Here is an 18496-nt window from a genome sequence, read left to right on the forward strand (position 1 = left end):
AGGCAGGGGAGAGAGAGGAGGAAAAGAAGAAGGGAGAGGAAAGGGAGAAAGAGGAAGGGGAAGAAGGACAGGGAGAGAAGGGGAGGGGAGGAGGGGAAGGGAAGGGAAGAGGAGAAAGGAGGGGAAGCAGGAGAGAGGAGAAAGGGAAGGGAAGGACGGGGAGAAGAGAAGAGAAAGAGGAAGGGGAGGCAGGATGGGAGAGAGGAGAAAGGGAAAAGGAGAAGGGGGAGGAAAGAGGAGAAAGAGGAAAGGGAAGAAGGACAGGGAGAGAAGGGGAGGGGAGGAGGGGAAGGGAAGAGGAAAAAGAGGAGAGAGGAGGAAGGGAAGGGGGAAAGGGGGAGGGAAAGAGGAAAGGAAGGGGAGGAAGGGACGGGAGAGAGAAGGAAAGGGAGGGAAGGAGGGGAGGCCGCACGGGAGAGAGAGGAGGAAGGGAAGGGGAGAATGGGGAGGAAAGAGGAGAAAAGGAAGGGAGGCAGGAGAGAGGAGGAAGGGAAGGGAAGGAGGGGGAGGAAAGAAGAGAAAGAGAAAGGTAAAAGGGCAGGAGAAGGAGGAGAACTAAGGGGAAGAGAGAAAGAAATGGGGCGGACTCTCCCTCTCCCCAATCTCCCTTCTTCGTCCCCTCCCTCCCTCCTTCCCTCTGTCCATCCCCGGCCAGAGGGGAGGGGGAGGGGGGATGTCCAGACCCCAGAGGTGCCATCTCCCCCTCTGAGGGGCCATCCCGCCCACCCCCACCCCCGCCCAGAGGTGCCCGTGCAGGCAGACCGGCAGGCATCCTCCACCAGAGGGGACCATCTCTGTCCCACCCACCCCCCCCCCCCATTGAAGAGATCGGAGACTTCCTCCTCAAATAAGAATAGGAACCGTAGTATTTGTTAAGCGTTTACTACGTGTCAGGTCCTGTTCTAAGAGCTGGGGTAGATACGAGATGATCGGGTCGGACGCGGTCCCCGTCTTAATCCCCATTTTCCCAGATAACGGGAACTGAGGCATGGAGAAGTGAAGTGACTTGCCCAAGGTCACAGAGCACACAGGCGGCAGAGCCGGAATTAGAACTCAGATCTTTCTGACTCCCCGGCCCCGGGGTCTCTCCACCGGACCACGCCGCTTCATCAAATGTGCTGCTCGGTGGACGGAGTGCGGGGCTGGGAGCCAGGGGACGTGGGTTCTGACCCCGGCTCTGCCCCTGGCCGGCTGGGTAACCTTGGGCAAGTCACTCGACCTCTCTGGCCTCGTTTCCTCCTCTGCGAAATGGGGGTGAGACGGCGGCTCTCCCTCCCGCTTAGACTGGGGAGCCCGCGCTAGACGGGGACTGTATCCCACCTGAGTCCCCTGCATCCGCCCAGCGTTGAGCACAAGGGCCATGGCATAAGGGCTAGAACCCGGGCCCGGGAGTCAGCAGGACCTGGGTTCTAATCCCAGCTCCCCCACTTGTCCGCTGTGTGACCTTGGGCCAGTCCCTTTCTCCGTGCCTCAGTTCCTCATCTGTAAAATGGAGATGGAGACCGTGAGCCCCACGTGAGCCCCAACCGTTAATGAATTGTACATCGCCTCGATTCTATTTAGTCGCCATCGTTTTTACGAGACGATCTTCCCCCTCGGACTCTATCTATCGCCGTCGTTCTCGTCGGTCCGTCTCCCCCGATTAGACCGTGAGCCCGTCAGACGGCGGGGACCGTCTCTATCTGTCGCCGACCTGTTCATTCCAAGCGCTTAGTACAGTGCTCTGCACATAGGAAGCGCTCAATAAATACTATTGAATGAACGAATGAACGTGGGACAGGGATCGCGTCCAACTCGATTTGCTCGTAGCCACCCCAGCGCTTAGTTCGGTGCCTGGCCAATAGTAAGCGCTTAACACATGCCATCATCATCATTATTTACTATCTACCCCAGCGCTTAGTACGGCGCCTGACACATAGTAAGCACTTAATAGCACAATAATAATAGGAGTAATGCCTAAGGTCCCAGGTACTCACAGACACACACCCATGTACATAAGCAGACACGCCCACCGGACAAAAAGAGCCCGGGCTTGGGAGTCGGAGGATGTGGGGTCTAATCCCAGCTCCGCCACCTCTCCGCTCTGTGACCTTGGGCCCTTCACTTCTCTGTGCCTCAGTTACCTCACCTGCAAAATGGGGATGAAGACCGTGAGCCCCACTTGGGACAACCTGATCACCTTGTATCTACCCCAGCGCTTAGGACAGTGCCGGGCCCATAAGTAAGTGCTTAACAAATACTATTATTATAATCATTGTCATTATAGGTGAACCCCCAGACACACACGTGCACACACATTCGCACCTGTGTACACACCCCCCCCTCTGCAGCCAGCGAAGCAATCTGTCCCTCTGGTTCTCGGGTCCAGGGAGCTCGGTCCCACAGGACGGACCTTTGGCCGTCGGGGGTGGGATGACCCGGACCCGGACCCCTCCGTCCCCGGGTTGGCACGGAATTAGCCAGTGGGAAGGGGGATGGGGGGAGAGAGAGAGAAGGAGGGAGGAGGGGAGGGGATTTGTGCCTCAGCCCCTCTGGGGTTCATTGCTCCCTCGGCTGGAGAGGGAACAGTGCTCAGCGCTCATTGCTCCGGAAGGATGTCTACCCGCGCTTTAATTGCAAAATCAAAGACAACGGCGCAGCCCCTCCCCATCTCCCATCAAGGTCCTGTCAGCCCTGGTTTAAAAATAGAAGCGGAGAGAGGGAGGGGAGCGGAAACCCTGCCCACCCCCCATCCCACCCCGTGACCCCCTCACGGGGACCCCGATGTCTGCGGGGAGTCTCTGTGGGGGGGGGTCACTGCGGGGGTCTGCGGCTTTAGTGATTTGGGCCAAGCGGGAGATGGCCCGGATTCTCCTGGGTGGCCGGCAATGCCCGGGCCGGGCGTCGTCGCCGGGCCCCCTCCCTCCACCCATTCGGGGGTCTCCGGAGGCCTGGACCTGTAGACCGGACCCCGGAGCGCTGGATCAACTGGACACTGCTCAGACCCATTGGGGGGGGGGGGGATAAAAGGGGAGGGGGCCTGAATAGGAGGGGGAGAGGAAAAGAGAGAGAAAGAGAGAAAGGGGTTCAGTGCTCCTTCGGCCGGAGGGGTGGGGGGCGTCTTTGTTCTTCCCCCCTCCCCGCCCCACAGCACTTACGTCCATATCTGTCACTTATTTATTTCTATTCGGGTTCGTCTCCCCCCCTCTAGACTGTGAGCTCACGGAGGGCAGGGATTGTCACCGTTTATCGCTGTATGGTCCTCTCCCAAGCGCTTAGTACAGTGCTCTGCACACAGGAAGCGCTCAATACGATTGAGTCACCGGCGACGACAGGGCCCCCCCCGCCCCGTGGGAGCCCCACGTGGGACGGGGACCGTGTCCGACCCGATTTGCTCGTATAATCAGGTGCCAGGCACCGTTCTAAGCGCTGGGGTAAGATACAAGCCAATCAGTTGGGACACAGTCCCTGACCCGTATGGGGCTCACAGTCTTCATCCCCATTTTGCAGATGAGGGAACAGAGACCCAGGGCAGTATTTGCTTGGATCCATCCCAGCGCTTAGTACAGCGCCAGGGACATAGTAAGCGCTTAATAGTAATGATTCCCGCTCTGCGTTTCCTGGGGGGGCGGCCTGTCCTCTGCCCCTCCGTCTTCAGCGGCTCTTGGTGGCCGTTCGTGCTCTGCATTGCCCCCTTCTTCAGTGCCCTCCCACCCCCTCTGCGGTGGTCCGACTCTCACTGTTATTTTTATGATATTTGTCAAGCGCTGACTATGTGCCAGGCACTGTACTAAGCGCCGGGGGTGGGTACAAGCCAACTGGGTTGGGTACAGTCCCTATCCCACATAGAGCTCACAGTCTCACTCCCCATTTTCCAGATGAGGGAACTGAGGCCCAGAGAAGCGAAGCGACTTGTCCAAGGTCAACGGCTGACAAAGTGGCAAAGGCTGGATTGGAACCCACGACCTTCTCACTCCCAGGCCCGGGCTCTATCCATCCCCGATTAGACCGTGAGTCCGTCACTAGGCAGGGATGGGCGTGGCTCAGTGGAAAGAGCACGGTCTTGGGAGTCAGAGGTCATGGGTTCGTATCCCAGCTCTGCCACTTGTCAGCTGTGTGACAGTGAGCGTGTTCGCTTCGCTTCTCTGGGCCTCAGTTCCCTCATCTGTAAAATGCCGGGACCGTGTGCGTGGCTCAGTGGAAAGAGCACGGGCTTTGGAGTCAAGGTCATGGGTTCGAATCCCAGCTCCACCACTTGTCAGCTATGTGACTCTGGGCAAGTCACTTAACTTCTCTGTGGCCTCAGTTACTTCATCTGTAAAATGGGGATTAAGACCGTGAGTCTCACGGGGGACCACCTGATTCCCTTGTGTCTCCCCGAGCGCTTAGAACAGTGCTCTGCACATAGTAAGCGCTTAACAAATACCAACATTATTATAATTATTAAAATGGGGATGAAGACCGGGAGCCGTGACGTGGGCCAACCTGATGACCCTGTATCTCCCCAGCGCTTAGAACAGTGCTCTGCACATAGTCAGCACTCAATAAATACGATTGAATGAATGAGACTACGCTGCCTCTCTGTGTAGCGCCCCCTGGCGGCCGGCTCTGCTGCGTAGCTCCCCCACCCTCCAGTGCCCCCTGATGGCCAGCCCTGCGCTCCCGCTCTCCGGCGCCCCCTAGCGGCCTGTCCTGCCGTGCAGCCGTCCCGCCCCGGTCCTCCGGCGCCCTCCGGTGGCCAATGCTGCTTCCTGCAACAGCTTCATCCCGACCCCCAGGGTCACAATATAAGAATAATCATGGTATTTGTTAGGCGCTTACTAGGTGCCGAGCACTGTTCTAAGCGCTGGGGTAGATACAAGGTCACAATAATAAGAATAATTATGGTGTTTGTTAAGCGCTTACTATGTGCCGAGCACCGTTCTAAGCGCTGGGGTAGACACTAGGTCACCAGGTGGTCCCGTGAGAGGCTCACAGTCTTCATCCCCATTTTCCAGATGAGTAACTGAGGCCCAGAGAAGTGAAGTAATTTGCCCAAAGTCACGCAGCTGACGAGCGGCGGATCCGGGATTAGAACCCATGACCTCTGACTCCCAAGCCGGGCTCTTGCTACTGAGCCACTCTGCTTCTCCGTGACTCACCGTCCTAAAAAGCCTCAGTAAGGGCAAAAAGCCAACCTCCCTCCTGTCCCCCTCAAAGACCCCAACTCAGAACCGCTCGGTACACAGCCCGGCTCGGCCTGGCTCCGCAGGCCCCACCGCTCGTTCGGATTTATTGAGCGCTCACTGTGTGCAGAGCACTGGACTGAGCAGTCAGGAGAGGACGATAGAATAATCAACAGACACGTTCCCTGGCCCCATCCAGCTTACGGTCAAGAGGGGAGCTCTGGGGGGCGCTTATTAGGGGCAGCTTTGCCTTCCAGTAGCAACCCGGGCCCACTGTGGGCAGGGATTGTCTCTCTTTAATGCTGAATTATACTCTCCCAATCGCTTAGAACAGTGTTCTGCACACAGTAAGCACTCAATAAATAACATTGAATGAATGAATTTTAGTTTTTTTAATGGCTCTTTGGTGACAGGGCACCGTACTGAGCTCGTTGTGGGCAGGGGATTGTCACTGTTTATTGTTGTATTGTACTTTCCCAAGTGCTTAGTACAGTATTCTGCCACACAGTAAGCGCCCAGTAAGTATGATTGAACGAATGAATGTAAATTAATTCAGGTTGGACCCAATCCATGTCCGCGGGGGGCTCACCATCTTAATCCCCGTTTTAACAGATGAGGGAGCTGAAGGCCCAGAGAAGTGAAGTGCTTGGCCGAGGTCACACAGCAGATAAGTGGCAGAGCAAGGAATAGAACCCAGGGCCCTGGGCTCTATCCATTAGGCCACACTGCCTCGAGGGTCTTGCTTGACCCTCTTCTCCCCTCTTTCCCTCTGCTCCTCCCCCTCTCCCGTCCCATCCCCTCAGCCCCGTACTCGTCCGCTCATCTGTATATATCTTCATCACCCTATTTATTTTGTTCACGAGATGTACATCCCCTTGATTCTATTTATTTGCCATTATTTTAACGAGATGTTCTTCCCCTCGATTCTATTTATTGCCATTGTTCTTGTCTGTCTCCCCCGCTTAGACCGTAAGCCCGTCAAAGGGCAGGGACCGTCTCTGTTATCGATTTGTACATTCCAGGGGCTTAGTCCAGTGCTCTGCACATAGTAAGTGCTCAATAAATACTATTGAATGAATAAATGAATGATTGATGTTCAAAGTCCCTTTCTCCCCACTCCTGGAGACCCTCTAGGGGTTGCCCATCCACCTCCGCCTCAAACAGAAACTCCTCACCGTCAGCAGCTTTAAAGGCCTCCATCTGGTCGCCCCCGCCTACCTCACCCCGCTGCTCTCCTACTCCAACCATGCCCGCACACTTTACTCCTCTAGTGCCAGCTTCCTCCCCGTGCCCCGATGGCGACTATCTCGCCGCCGACCTCTCGCCCACGTCCTCCCCGTAGCCTGGAACTCCCTCCCCGTCCGTATCTGACAGACCACCCCTCTCCCCACCTTCAAAGCCTTATTAAGGTCACATCTCCTCCAGGAGGCCTCCCCGATGAAGCCCTCTCTTCTGCCGGCTTTTCTCCCTTTGGCATCACCTATAAACGCTTGGATCTGTGCCCTTTGGGCATTGATAATTCACCCCGCCCCGCGGCACTCACATCCGTATCTATAAATTATACTTTATAAATTATTTATCGATAGTAACGTCTGTCTCCCCCCTAGACGGTAAACTCGTCGTGGCGCGGAGAACCTATCTGCCAACTCTGTTGCAGTGTCTCTCCTGACCGTTTAGTCCAGTGTTCTGCACATAGTAAGCGCTCAATAAATTCATTCACTCAATCGTATTTATCGAGCCGCTTACTGTGTTGCAGGGCACCGGACTAAGGCGCTTGGAAAGTACAATTCGGCAACAGATGGGGACCATCCCTCCCCAGCAACGGGCTCACGGTCTAGAAGGGGGGAGACAGACACAAAGAAAACAAATAGGCATCAAAATAATCATCGATAATAATCAATAAATCCAACTGATCGCATGAGCGACAAATACTACTGATTGATGGATGGATTCTTGCATCCTTTCCCGGAAATCCTCCCACTTCAAACCCGCCAGACCTTCCCTTAATGACCGGTTTTGGTTTTCAGCGCTCCTATCTACTCCCTTCCATTTCACGCTCGTTGTAGGCAGGGAACCGTGTCTGTTCATCATTCTGTTCTCCTCTCCTAAGCGCTTAGTCCAGTGCTCTGCACACAGTAAGGCGCTCAATAAATTACGACTGAATGAATCTATCCAAAGACCAGGCTGTGTGTGCGCGCGTCAATCCGGCCTCCCCTAACGAGTCTTCACGGCAGACTCTGCAGCTTTCACTTCTATTGTAATAACTGTGATGTAGTGCTCTGCACAGAGTGAGCACTCAATAAATACCATGGATCGATTGACTGATATTTGTTAGGTGCTCACTAAGTGCCAGGCACTGTACTAAGCACTGGGGTGGATAGAAGTAAATCGAGTGGGACACAGTCCTTTTCCCTCATGGGGCTCACGGTCTCGATCTCCATTTTACAGATGAGGGAACTGAGGAACAGGGAAGTGAAGTGACTGGCCCAAGGTCACACAGCCGACAAGTGGCGGAGCCGGGATTAGAACCCACCACCTTCTGACTCCCAGGCTGTGTTCTATCCACTGTGCCGTGCTGCTTCTACTGCATGTTCACCAGTGTCCAGGGCAGCCCCCGGCCCAAGGCTGGCATCCAATACGACCCTCAGGTGCCCAGCACGGCCCCTGCCCACAGCAGGTGCCCTGTACAGCTCCAGTACAGATTCATTCACGCACTCATTCACTCCATCGGATTTATTGCGCACGTACTGTGTGCAGAGCACTGTACGAAGCGCTGGGGAAAGGACAATAGAATAATAAACGGTGACATTCCCTGCCCACGATTAGTTCACCGCCGGATCCCGGGGCGCTCCTTGCTCCAGCCTCAGTTTCCCCAAGCGGCGGAGGGACGCGCCGGGCCTGGTGGGCAGACCGGGGGTAGAGATGACGGGGAAGCTGGCGCCGAGCCAGCCACCCCCCGCCTCGGCTCGGACCCTCGTCTGCCACCTCGGGCCCTGGGGGAGGCGGGAACTCACCCGCTGCACTCCCGCTCCCTCCCCGGAGCTCAAGCCGCCTCGCCGATCCCCGCGTCCGCTCACCCTCGCACCCGACCCCACCGTGGAGTCCCCGGCTCCACAGCCCAGACACCCAACTCCGGCTTCCACCACCCCCGGGGACACCACGGCTTAGAAGGGTCACCGGGCTCGGAGCGCCGTCTGCGGCTGAGGGCACTGAGCACCGACCGGGTGGACACCGTACCAGGTGACCGGGTCAGGTGAGCACTGGACCAGGTGACCGGGATAGGTGAGCACTGGACCAGGTGGGCGAATGAGCACCGGATTAGTATTATGGTATCTGTTAAGCACTGACTATGTGCCAAGCACCTTTCTAAGCGCTGGGGGAGATACGAGGTAATCCGGTTGTCCCACATGAGGCTCACACTCTTAATCGCCGTTTTACAGATGAGGACTGAGGGCCAGAGAAATGAAGTGACTTGCCAAGGTCACCCAGCAGACAAATGGTGGGCAGGATTAGAACCCAAGACCTCTGACTCCCAAGCCCGGGCTTTGCCACTGGGCCATGCTGCTTCCCAGATGATGGGGGGGGGGGGGTAGATTTTCTCCTTCCCCAATCCCAGTTGGAACCAGCAGGCAGGGCTAGGAGCGGGACAACATCCCTTGGAGCAGGGGGTTTGCTGGGATGACCCCAAATGGCTCATTAACTCTCTAACGAGCTTTGACCTCACGGCCTTTAGTAAGCCCTTAAGGCATTTACGAATCAAGCGCGTCATTTATACCCCGTGGGCCGAGCGCTTATTACAGTGTTCCGCACACATGAGGCACTCAGTAAATACCCCTTGGGCCTCAGTGTCCTGCGCGACCGTGTCCTCCCCTCCCTCTCGACTCCCTGTGCTCAGCCAAGTGCTGAGCCCCTAGTAACCCCTCAAAACCACCACCGTGATCATAATCATCTATTGGATGGTCCTCTCCCAAGCGCTCAGCACAGGGCTTAGCCCCAGTAACCCCCAACATCACAAGAATCGCTGTATTAAGGGCTTACCACCCACCGTACTTAAGCACTGGGGTGAACAGAAGCAAATCGAGTGGGACGCAGCCATTCGATCGTATTTACCGAGCACTTACTGTGTGCAGAGCACTGTACTAAGCGCTTGGAGAGTATGAGTCGGCAACAAAGAGAGACAATAATAATAATAATGTTGGTATTTATTAAGCGCTTACTATGTGCCGAGCACTGTTCTAAGCGCTGGGGTAGACACAAGGGAATCAGGTTGTCCACGTGGGGCTCACAGTCTTTCATCCCCATTTGACAGATGAGGTAACTGAGGCACAGAGAAGTGAAGTGACTTGCCCACAGTCACACAGCTGACAAGTGGCGGCGCGGGGATTCGAACTCATGACCTCTGACTCCAAAGCCCGTTGCTCTTTCCACTGAGCCACGCTGCTTCTCAATGGGTAGACAATCCCTACCAACAACGGCTCGCAGTCTTCATCACCGTTAGCTATTGGATTGTCCTCTCCCAACACTCAGCACAGTGCTTATCCCCTAGTAACTCCTTGATATCCCCACCACCATAATCACCTATTGGATCTCCTCTCCCAATAATAATAACATTATTATCTGTAAGCTTACTATGTGCCAGGCACCGGACTAAGCTTTGGGGTGGATACAAGCAAATCGGGTCGGAAAGAGTCCCCGTCCCCCGTGGGCTCTCGGTCCCATCCCATTTTCCAGATGAGGTCACTGAGGCCCAGAAAGTAAAGCAACTTCCCAAGGTCACAGAGCAGACAAGTGGCAGAGCCGGGATTAGAACCCACGACCTTCCGTCTCCCAGCCCGGGCCCTATCCACTATGCCACGCCGCTTCAAGCTCAACACAATGCTCAGCCCCTAGCAGCCCCTTAGTACAGTGCTCTGCACACATTAATGCTCAATAAAAAGCTATTAAATAATATACCACCAACCACCATCACCAACCTTTGGATCGTCTTCCCCCAAGCGCTCGGCACATGCTTAGCCCCTCGAAACCTCTTAATCCCACCGCCTATCGGATCGTCCCCTAAGCGCTCAGCCCTCGTCACCCCTTAATACCACCACCACCATCTATCGGATCGCCCTCTCCCAAGCGCTCAGCACAGTGCTTAGGCCCCAGGAACCCCTTAATACCACCACCATCTATCGGATCGTCCTCTCCCAGCGCTCAGCACAGGCGCTCAGCCCCTCTTAACCCCTTAATCTTACCCCACCCCCCGCCATCTATTGGACCGTCCTCTCCCATGCGCTCAGCCCAGCGTTCAGCCCCTAGGAACTCCTTAATACCACCACCACCTATCGGATCGTCCTCTCCCAAGTGCTCAGCCAGCGCTCAGCCCCTCGTCACCCCTTAATACCACCACCACCTATCGGATCGCCCTCTCCCAAGTGCTCAGCACAGTGCTTAGGCCCAACTTAACCCCTTAAATACCACCACCACCTATCGGATCGCCCTCTCCCAAGTGCTCAGCCCAGCGCTCGGCCCTCGTCACCCCTTAATACCACCACCACCTATCGGATCGCCCTCTCCCAAGTGCTCAGCACAGTGCTTAGGCCCAACTTAACCCCTTAATACCACCACCACCTATCGGATCGCCCTCTCCCAACGCTCAGCACAGTGCTTAGGCCCCTCTTAACCCCTTAATACCACCACCACCTATCGGATCATCCTCTCCCAAGCGCTCAGCACAGCGCTGCCCCTCGTCACCCCTTAATACCACCACCACCTATCGGATCGTCCTCTCCCAAGCGCTCAGCACAGTGCTTAGGCCCTCTTAACCCCTTAATACCACCACCACCTATCGGATCGTCCTCTCCCAACGCTCAGCACAGCGCTCGGCCCTCGTCACCCCTTAATACCACCACCACCTATCGGATCGCCCTCTCCCAAGCGCTCAGCACAGCGCTCGGCCCCTCTCACCCTTAATACCACCACCACCTATCGGATCGCCCTCTCCCAAGCGCTCAGCACAGTGCTTAGGCCCCTCTTAACCCTTAATACCACCACCACCTATCGGATCGCCCTCTCCCAAGCGCTCAGCACAGCGCTGGGCCCCCGTCACCCCTCAATACCACCCCAGCGGCACCTCCCGGCCGGTCCCGTCCCAAGGCCCAGCCCCCCTTAACCCTTAATCCCCTGGCCGCCCCCGCCCTCCTCCTCCTGCCCCCCCCCCGGGTCCGGCCCCCCCACCACTGACCCAGAAGAGGAGGTTGAAGAGAAACATGAGATACTTGATGCAATGCAGACAGTGCGGGCCATGCTGCACCTCTTGAGCTCTAGGAGGAAGATGAAGGAGAGTCCAGGTAAAGACGACCAGCTTGTTCCCGCGGGGGCGGCCGGGGGCAGCGGCGGCCGGAGGGCGGCGGGGAGGAGAAGGCCGGGGGCTGCGCCCCTTGCTGTCGGCGACGGGCTCCGGCGGTAGGGGTCTCCTCCGTGCTGGACCGCCGCATGGTGTCCCCGGCGGGGTGGGGGTGACCCCGGCCTGCGCGCCGCGGGTGGCCGGGGGGTCCGGGGGTCCGGGGTCCGGGGGTCCGGTGGGTCCGGGTGGGAGGGGGTCCTGGACCCGGCCCGCCCCCCGCCCCGCCGCCAATCAGGGCCCCGGGCCCGCGCGCCCAATCGCCACCGCCCTGACGCACGGCAGCCCCCCGCCCCCGACCATCCCCGCCCCAACGCCCACCTCCCACTTCTTAAAAACCTCCTCCCCTCCTCCCCGGTCCCCTCCTCTCTGCTCCCATCCCTGCTTCTGCCCTCCCTCCTTCACCATCCCTGCTTCCCTCGCCCCTCCTTCCTTTCCTATCCCTGCCCTCCTCCTTGCTCCCTTCTCTCCTGTCTGCTCCCATCCCTGCTTCTCTCCTCCCTCCTCCCATCCCTACTTCCCTCGCCCCTCCCTCCCTCCTTCCCATCCCTGCTTCCTTCCCTCCTCTCTGCTCCATCCCTGCGTCCCTCTCCCCTCCACCCCTCCTCTCTGCTCCCATTCCTACTTCTCTCCTCCCTCCTCCCATCCCTACTTCCCTCGCCCCTCCTCCCCATCCCTACTTCCCTGCCCCTCCTCCCCTCCCTCCTTCCCCATCCCTGCTTCCTTCTTCCCTGCTCCCTTCCCTCCTCTCCCATCCCTGCTTCTCTCCTCCCTCCTCCCTTCCCTCCTTGCTTCTCCCCTCCCCCATCCCTGCTCCCCTCTCTCCTCCCTTCTTTCCTCCCTCTTTCCTTCTCACCTCCCCATCCCTGCTCCCCTCTCTCCTCCCTTCTTTCCTCCCTCCTCCCCGTTCTTCTCTCTCTTCCCTCCTCCCTCCTCCCCCACTTCTACAAAAACGTTCAGGACATGTCACCCCGCTCCTCAAAAACTCCAGTGGTTGTCCATCCATCTCCACATCAAATAAAAACTCCTCACCCTCAGCTTTAAAGCCCTCCATCCTCCTACCTCACCTCCCTTCTCTCCTCCTCCCATCCCAGCCCGCACACTCGCTCCTCTGCCGCGCTAACCTTCTCCCTGGGCCTCCATCTCGCCTGTCTCGCCGCTGACCTCTGGCCCACGTCCTGCCTCTGGCCTGGAACGCACCCCTCCCAAATCCCACAGGCAACGACGGTCCCCCCACTTCAAGCCTTATTGAAGGCCCATCTCTCCGAGAGGCCTTCCAGACGAAGCCCCGCTTTTCCTCACCTCCCACTCCCTTCTGCATCGCCCTGACTTGCTCCCTTTGTTCTCCCCACGCCCCCCACCCCCAGTCCCACAACACTTCTGTCTATATCTGTCATTTTATTTATTTGTATTCATGCCAGTCTCCCCACCTCTAGACTAACTCGTTATGGGCAGCGAATGTTTGTTTATCGTTGTATGGTCCTCTGCCGAGCAAGTGCAGTGCTCTGCACACAGTAAGCACTCAGTAAGTACGATTGAATGAATTGATTAATTAATCCTGCTCTCCTCCCTCCTCCCCTCTCTTCCTCCCTCATCCCAGATCCCCTCCCTCCTCTCCCCGCCACCTCTTCCCTTCTCCTCGTGTCTCTGCCCGGACCAGGGAGCGGGTAGAGGTACAGAGGGAAGCTGGGGGCGGGGAATGGGAGGGGGTTTGGGTGGTCCCTGGATCTCTACCCGCTTTAGCTTTCCCGGGTCCTGGTCCCCTAATGGAGAGGAAACCAGAACTCCAGTGTTCAGAGGGAGCGGGGTCAGGCTGTTCGCTGGGGACAAGGAGGTGGGGGACGCACGTGGCCGGCGATGTTCGGCCTTAAACTCTCAAAGATCACCCACCCCCCAGCCCCAGATCCATCCATAATCTGTGAAAACTCCTTGAGGCTCTACAAACTCTGTTGTATTGGGCTTAAATCCAGTGTTCTGCACACAGTAAATGCTCAATAAATACCACTGATTGATTAGCTGAGGCCAGGGATCGTGTCTACCGACAGTATTGTAGGATCCTTTCCGGAGCGCTCAGTACGGTACACCGCCTACAGTGAGCGCTCAATAAAAACCATGGACGGATTGCCCCCTTCCACGACCATGGCTGGAGGAGGAGGGTGGGGGCTACTGGAACTTGGAACTGGAAGATTTTTGGGGTGGGGTGAGGCTGGGGCCAAAGGGTGGGGAAGAGGAGAGGATAGGCGGTCCGGGGGAAGCCCCTCATCTCCCCATCTCCTCCACCCCGCCGCTGATGCTGCCTGCCCCTTCTTCTCCCAGTCGGCCAGAGCCCTTCGGTGCTCTTAAATGGGGGGAGAGGGGTCCTCACTTCCACCCACGGACCGCGGTGAGTCTGGACTGCCCGGTCCACCCCGAACAGAGCCCGGTCCAGCCCGCAGCCTGACTCTAGAAGCTCATTGGGGGCAGGGGATGTACCCATTTACTGTTCTATTGTCCTCTCCCAAGTGCTCAGTACAGTGCTCTGCACCCAGTAAGGGCTCAATAAATACGACTGGCCGAATGAATGGGAGGGGGTGCCCAGCTCGGTCCCCTCCAGTAGCTCCTGCCTTTCGGCCCAGCAGACGCAGTCAGAGGTCACCTTGGTGGGACTGAGGAGGGGATGAGGGGATGGGGAAGGAAGCAAGAAGACCAGTTTCCCCAAGAGCTGGGCGGCCAGACAAGTGATTCGTAAATGAGATGCAAAACGAAATGCTAATCCACGCTCGTTCTTGACGCAAGTCCTCGGGATTGGGCAGGGCCGCGCCATCGGGGGGATGGGCGGAGCGGGGAAAGGAGAATAATAGTAATAGTAATATTTATAGTACTTGTTTAGCGCTTACTCTGTGCCAGGCACTGTACTACCTCATCTGTAAAATGGGGATGAAGAGTGTGAGCCCTATGTGGGACAACCTGATTACCTTCTGTCTACCCCAATGCTTAGAACAGTGCTTGGAACATAGTAAGCGCTTAACAAATACCAATGTTATTACTATTATTACTAAGTGTTGGGGTGGATCCAAGCAAATCGGGTTGGACACAGTCCCTGTCCCCTGTGGGGCTCACAGTCTCCATCCCCATTTTACAGATGAGGTCACTGAGGGCCAGAGAAGTGAAGTGGCTTGCCCACGGTCACACAGCAGACAGGTGGCAGAGCCGGGATTAGAACCCACGACTTGAGAAGCCCTCTAGACTGGGAGCTCGCTGTGGGCAGGGAATGTGTCTGTTATATTGTTCTACCGTCCTCTCCCAAGCGCTTAGTCCAATGCTCCGCACACAGTAAGCGCTTAACAAATCCCATAATTATTATTATTTATCATTATTCTCGGGCCTCAGTTCCCTCATCTGTAAAAAATGGTGATCGAGACCGCGAGCCCTACATGGGACAGGGACTGCGTCCAACCTTATTTGCCTGTATCCACCCCAGCGCCTGGTACAGTGCCCGGCACATAGCAAGCGCTTAACAAATGCCACAATTATTATCGTTATTATTATTATTATTATTACCCCTGCCCCGGCCCGGGCCCAGTTCTGGTCCCTGCAGAGGAGCTGTAGCCTGGACGGAGGAAGGAGAAATGGCAGGAGCCGAGAACTCCAAACCCCCAAGCCGGCCCTCCCGACTGACCCCAAACTGGGACAGGCTGGGGAGAGGAGGGGGACGGGGGTGAGGAGGAGGATGGAGGGGAAATGGGGGAGGAGGAGGAGCAGCAGGGAGCAGGGGAAAGACCCCCAGACTGTGTCCGTCTCCCCGAGCCTGGATTTCCCGAGTCAAGGCTGCAGGGGCCCGGAGCAGCTCGGTTCCGCCTCTCCGGGGGTTGTGGTCCCGGCCCGACCCCTGCCCACCCGCAGCGGGGAACCCCAGGCCTGAGCTCCGGCAGACTCCACCGGGGACCCCCCATCAACACGCACACCATACATACACGTACACCCAAAAACCCACATTCACACGTATTAACTCGGTGGGGCACACACAAAGGCAAACAGACCCCTTCCCCAACATTGCCGGCCTCTCCCTGGGGGCCGTGGACTCCTGGAGCACAGCCGGAGGACGCGAGGGCGGAGCGGAGACGAGAAGAATCCAGCAGAGGACATCAAGGCAGGAATAAATAAATCTACAGCAACCAGGCAGAAGCTGGACTAGGTGGATCTGTAGACAAAGGGCAGGTCTGGGTCGGTGAGGGGAGAGTCAGGGTGTGGGATGGTCTGTGCTGGGTCACTGGGGGCAAGTCAGGGATGGAGAGGGGGGAATTGGCGGTGTTGGACGGTCCGTTCTGGGTCACTGGGGGAGAGTCAGGGATGGAGAGGGGAGAGTCGGGGGTCGGACTGTCCATCCTGGGTCACTGGGGGCGGGTTGGGGATGGAGAGGGGAGAGTCGGGGGTTGGAATGTCCATCCTGGGTCACTGGGAGAGTCAGGGGTGTGGGATGGTCAATTTCTAACCATGAAGGCAGATGTGTCCAGGGCCGCTCAGGAGGGGAGGAGTTAGTGGAGGCCCAGTCCCTGTAGGTCCATGCAACACTTATGGAATTGTACTTTCCAAGCACTCAGTACAGTGCCCTGCACCCAGAACGCGCTCAGTAAAAACGATTGAATGAACATATGCAAATGTGCCACTACTTCTGCAAATCCACAGAAGAGGACAAGAGTAATGAGGACGAGAGAAGCGGCGGAAAGAGGTCGGGCCCGGGAGTCAGAGGAGCTGGGTTCTAATCCCGGCTCTGCCGAATGTCTGCTAGGTGACCTGGGCAAGTCACTTTACTTCTCTGTGCCTCAGTTATCTCATGGGGATTAAATCCTACCTCCTACTACTTAGCCTGGGAGCCCCATGTGGAACAGGGACTGTGTCCAATCTGATTAACTTGGATCTACCCCAGTGCTTAGAACAGTGCTTGGCACATAGTAAATGCTTAACAAATACCATCATTATTATTAATTATTATCAGGCAACAGGCCCAGATGGGAGGAGGAGGTGGCACACAGTAAGCGCTTAACAAGTATATGTCTTAGTAGATAGAGCCCGGACCTACGAGTCTGAAGGACCTGGGTTCGTTCATGCATTTAATCGTGTTTATTGAGCGCTTACTGTGTGCAGAGCACTGGACTAAGCGCTTGGAAAGCACAATTCAGCAACAAATAGAGACAATCCCCGCCCACAACGGGTTTACAGTCTAGAATGGGGGAGGGTCTAATCCCAGCTCCGCCACAGGTCTGCTGTGTGACCTTGGGCAAGTCACTGAACTTCTCAATGCCTCAGCTATCTCATCTTTAAAAAATGGCAACAGAAGAATGTGAGCCCCACTGTGGGACAGGGACTGTGTCCAATAGTGGAAAGAGCCCAGGCTTGGGAGTCAGAGGTTGTGGGTTCTAATCCCAGCTCCACCACATGTCAGCTGGGTGGCTTGGGGCAAGTCACTTAACTTCCCTTTGCCTCAGTTACCTCATCTGTAAAATGGGGATTAAGACGGTGAGCCCAAGAAGGACAACCTGATTACCTTGTATCACCCCCAGTGCTTGACACATAGTAAGCGCTTAACAAATTCCATTATTATTATTATTATCTGATTAACTTGCATCTACTCCAACGCTTCACACAATGCTTCTTCTAGACTGTGAGCCCACTGTTGGGTAGGGATTGTCTCTATCTGCTGCCAAACTGTCCTTTCCAAGCGCTTAGTCCAATGCTGTGCACACAGTAAGCGCTCAATAAATACGACTGAATGAATGAATGACAAGTACTATCATTATGTTGTTGTTATACTGTCCTCGTCTCAAACATTTAGTACAGTGCTCCACACACGGGGGGCACTTAATATGTCCTGGGCCTGCAAAGTGGGGAGGGGGCCCAGCCTTCTCATCCCCCGAGTCCCTGGTCATTTGGTCATTCGGTCAGTCAGTCGGGCCGTCAGCCATTCCACCGCTCCTCCCGCCCTTCGTTTTATGAATGAAGGCTACCGACCTCTTAGTTTGTTGTGTTTTTTTTTTAATGAAACACATTGGTGTGTTTCCCGAGCTGAGGGGAGGGGGACGGGGGCTGTGGTTGCCAGGGAAACTCTCGCCTCCCTCTCCAGCCCAGGAAATTGACTTGACCTTGGAGTCCTGTCAGAGAGGGGCTGCGGTCAGTGGCAATTAGCATCACCTCGGAGAGCCTGGCTTCCTGATGGGAAAATGGGGCTGGGGATGGGGGGCCTGGAGACACCCCCGCTCCGCTCGTGTACACACACACACACACACACCCCACCGGTCTCCCCTCACAGGGAGCTGCAGGGCTCTTCCCCAGCCTAAGCCCCCTTGCACCAGGCCCCAGGTTCACCCCACTCTGCCCTACTGGCATCCCCCTTCCTAGGATCCTGGACCGGTCCTATGACCCCCCCACGGACCCCCACCTGACGGACCCCCAGATGTCCACGGCAGGCTAGGGCCGGAGCAGCAGGGCTACACAGAGACGTGCAATCTTTCCCCCAGTGACTCAGCACGGACCATCCCACACCCCGACTCTCCCCTCTCCATCCCTGACTCTCCCCCAGTGACCCAGCATGGACCACCAACACCGCTGACTCTCCTCCCTCCATCCCTGACTCTCCCCAGTGACCTAGCACTGAGCACTCGACACCCCTGACTCTCCCCTCTCCATCCCTCACTCTCCCCTTTCCATCCCTAATTCTCCCCCGAGTGACCCAACACGGATCATCCAACCCCCGATTCTCCCCTTTCCAACCCTGATTCTCCTCTCTCCATCCCCGCCTCTCCTCCAGTGACCCAGCCCAGAGACTGAACCCTGGATCTCCCTCTGCCCCGCCTGTATTTCCGGCTGCACCATTAGGCTGGATCCGGTCGATGGATATTGATATCCTGGGCCGCCGAGCCGGAAGCCCGAGCGAGGGAATAACCCCATCGCGAGGGAGGATTCCCCTTCTACAGCCGCTCTTGCGCTCTGT

At 56.7% G+C, this 18496-nt stretch overlaps 1 protein-coding gene across 1 annotated transcript in view; it reads right to left on the reverse strand.

The window, feature by feature from the left end:
- LOC114810298 (tetraspanin-4-like) overlaps positions 1-11623 on the reverse strand; it is a 29265-nt gene extending 17642 nt beyond the window's left edge. The window contains 2 exon segments of the mRNA XM_029061562.1: positions 11371-11449; positions 11571-11623. Coding sequence (XP_028917395.1) covers positions 11371-11449; positions 11571-11623 — 132 coding nt within the window.
- Positions 11624-18496: the final 6873 nt, after the last annotated feature.

This window comes from Ornithorhynchus anatinus, chromosome 3 (genome assembly GCF_004115215.2).
Source record: "Ornithorhynchus anatinus isolate Pmale09 chromosome 3, mOrnAna1.pri.v4, whole genome shotgun sequence".
In the NCBI taxonomy this organism is placed as follows: domain Eukaryota; kingdom Metazoa; phylum Chordata; class Mammalia; order Monotremata; family Ornithorhynchidae; genus Ornithorhynchus; species Ornithorhynchus anatinus.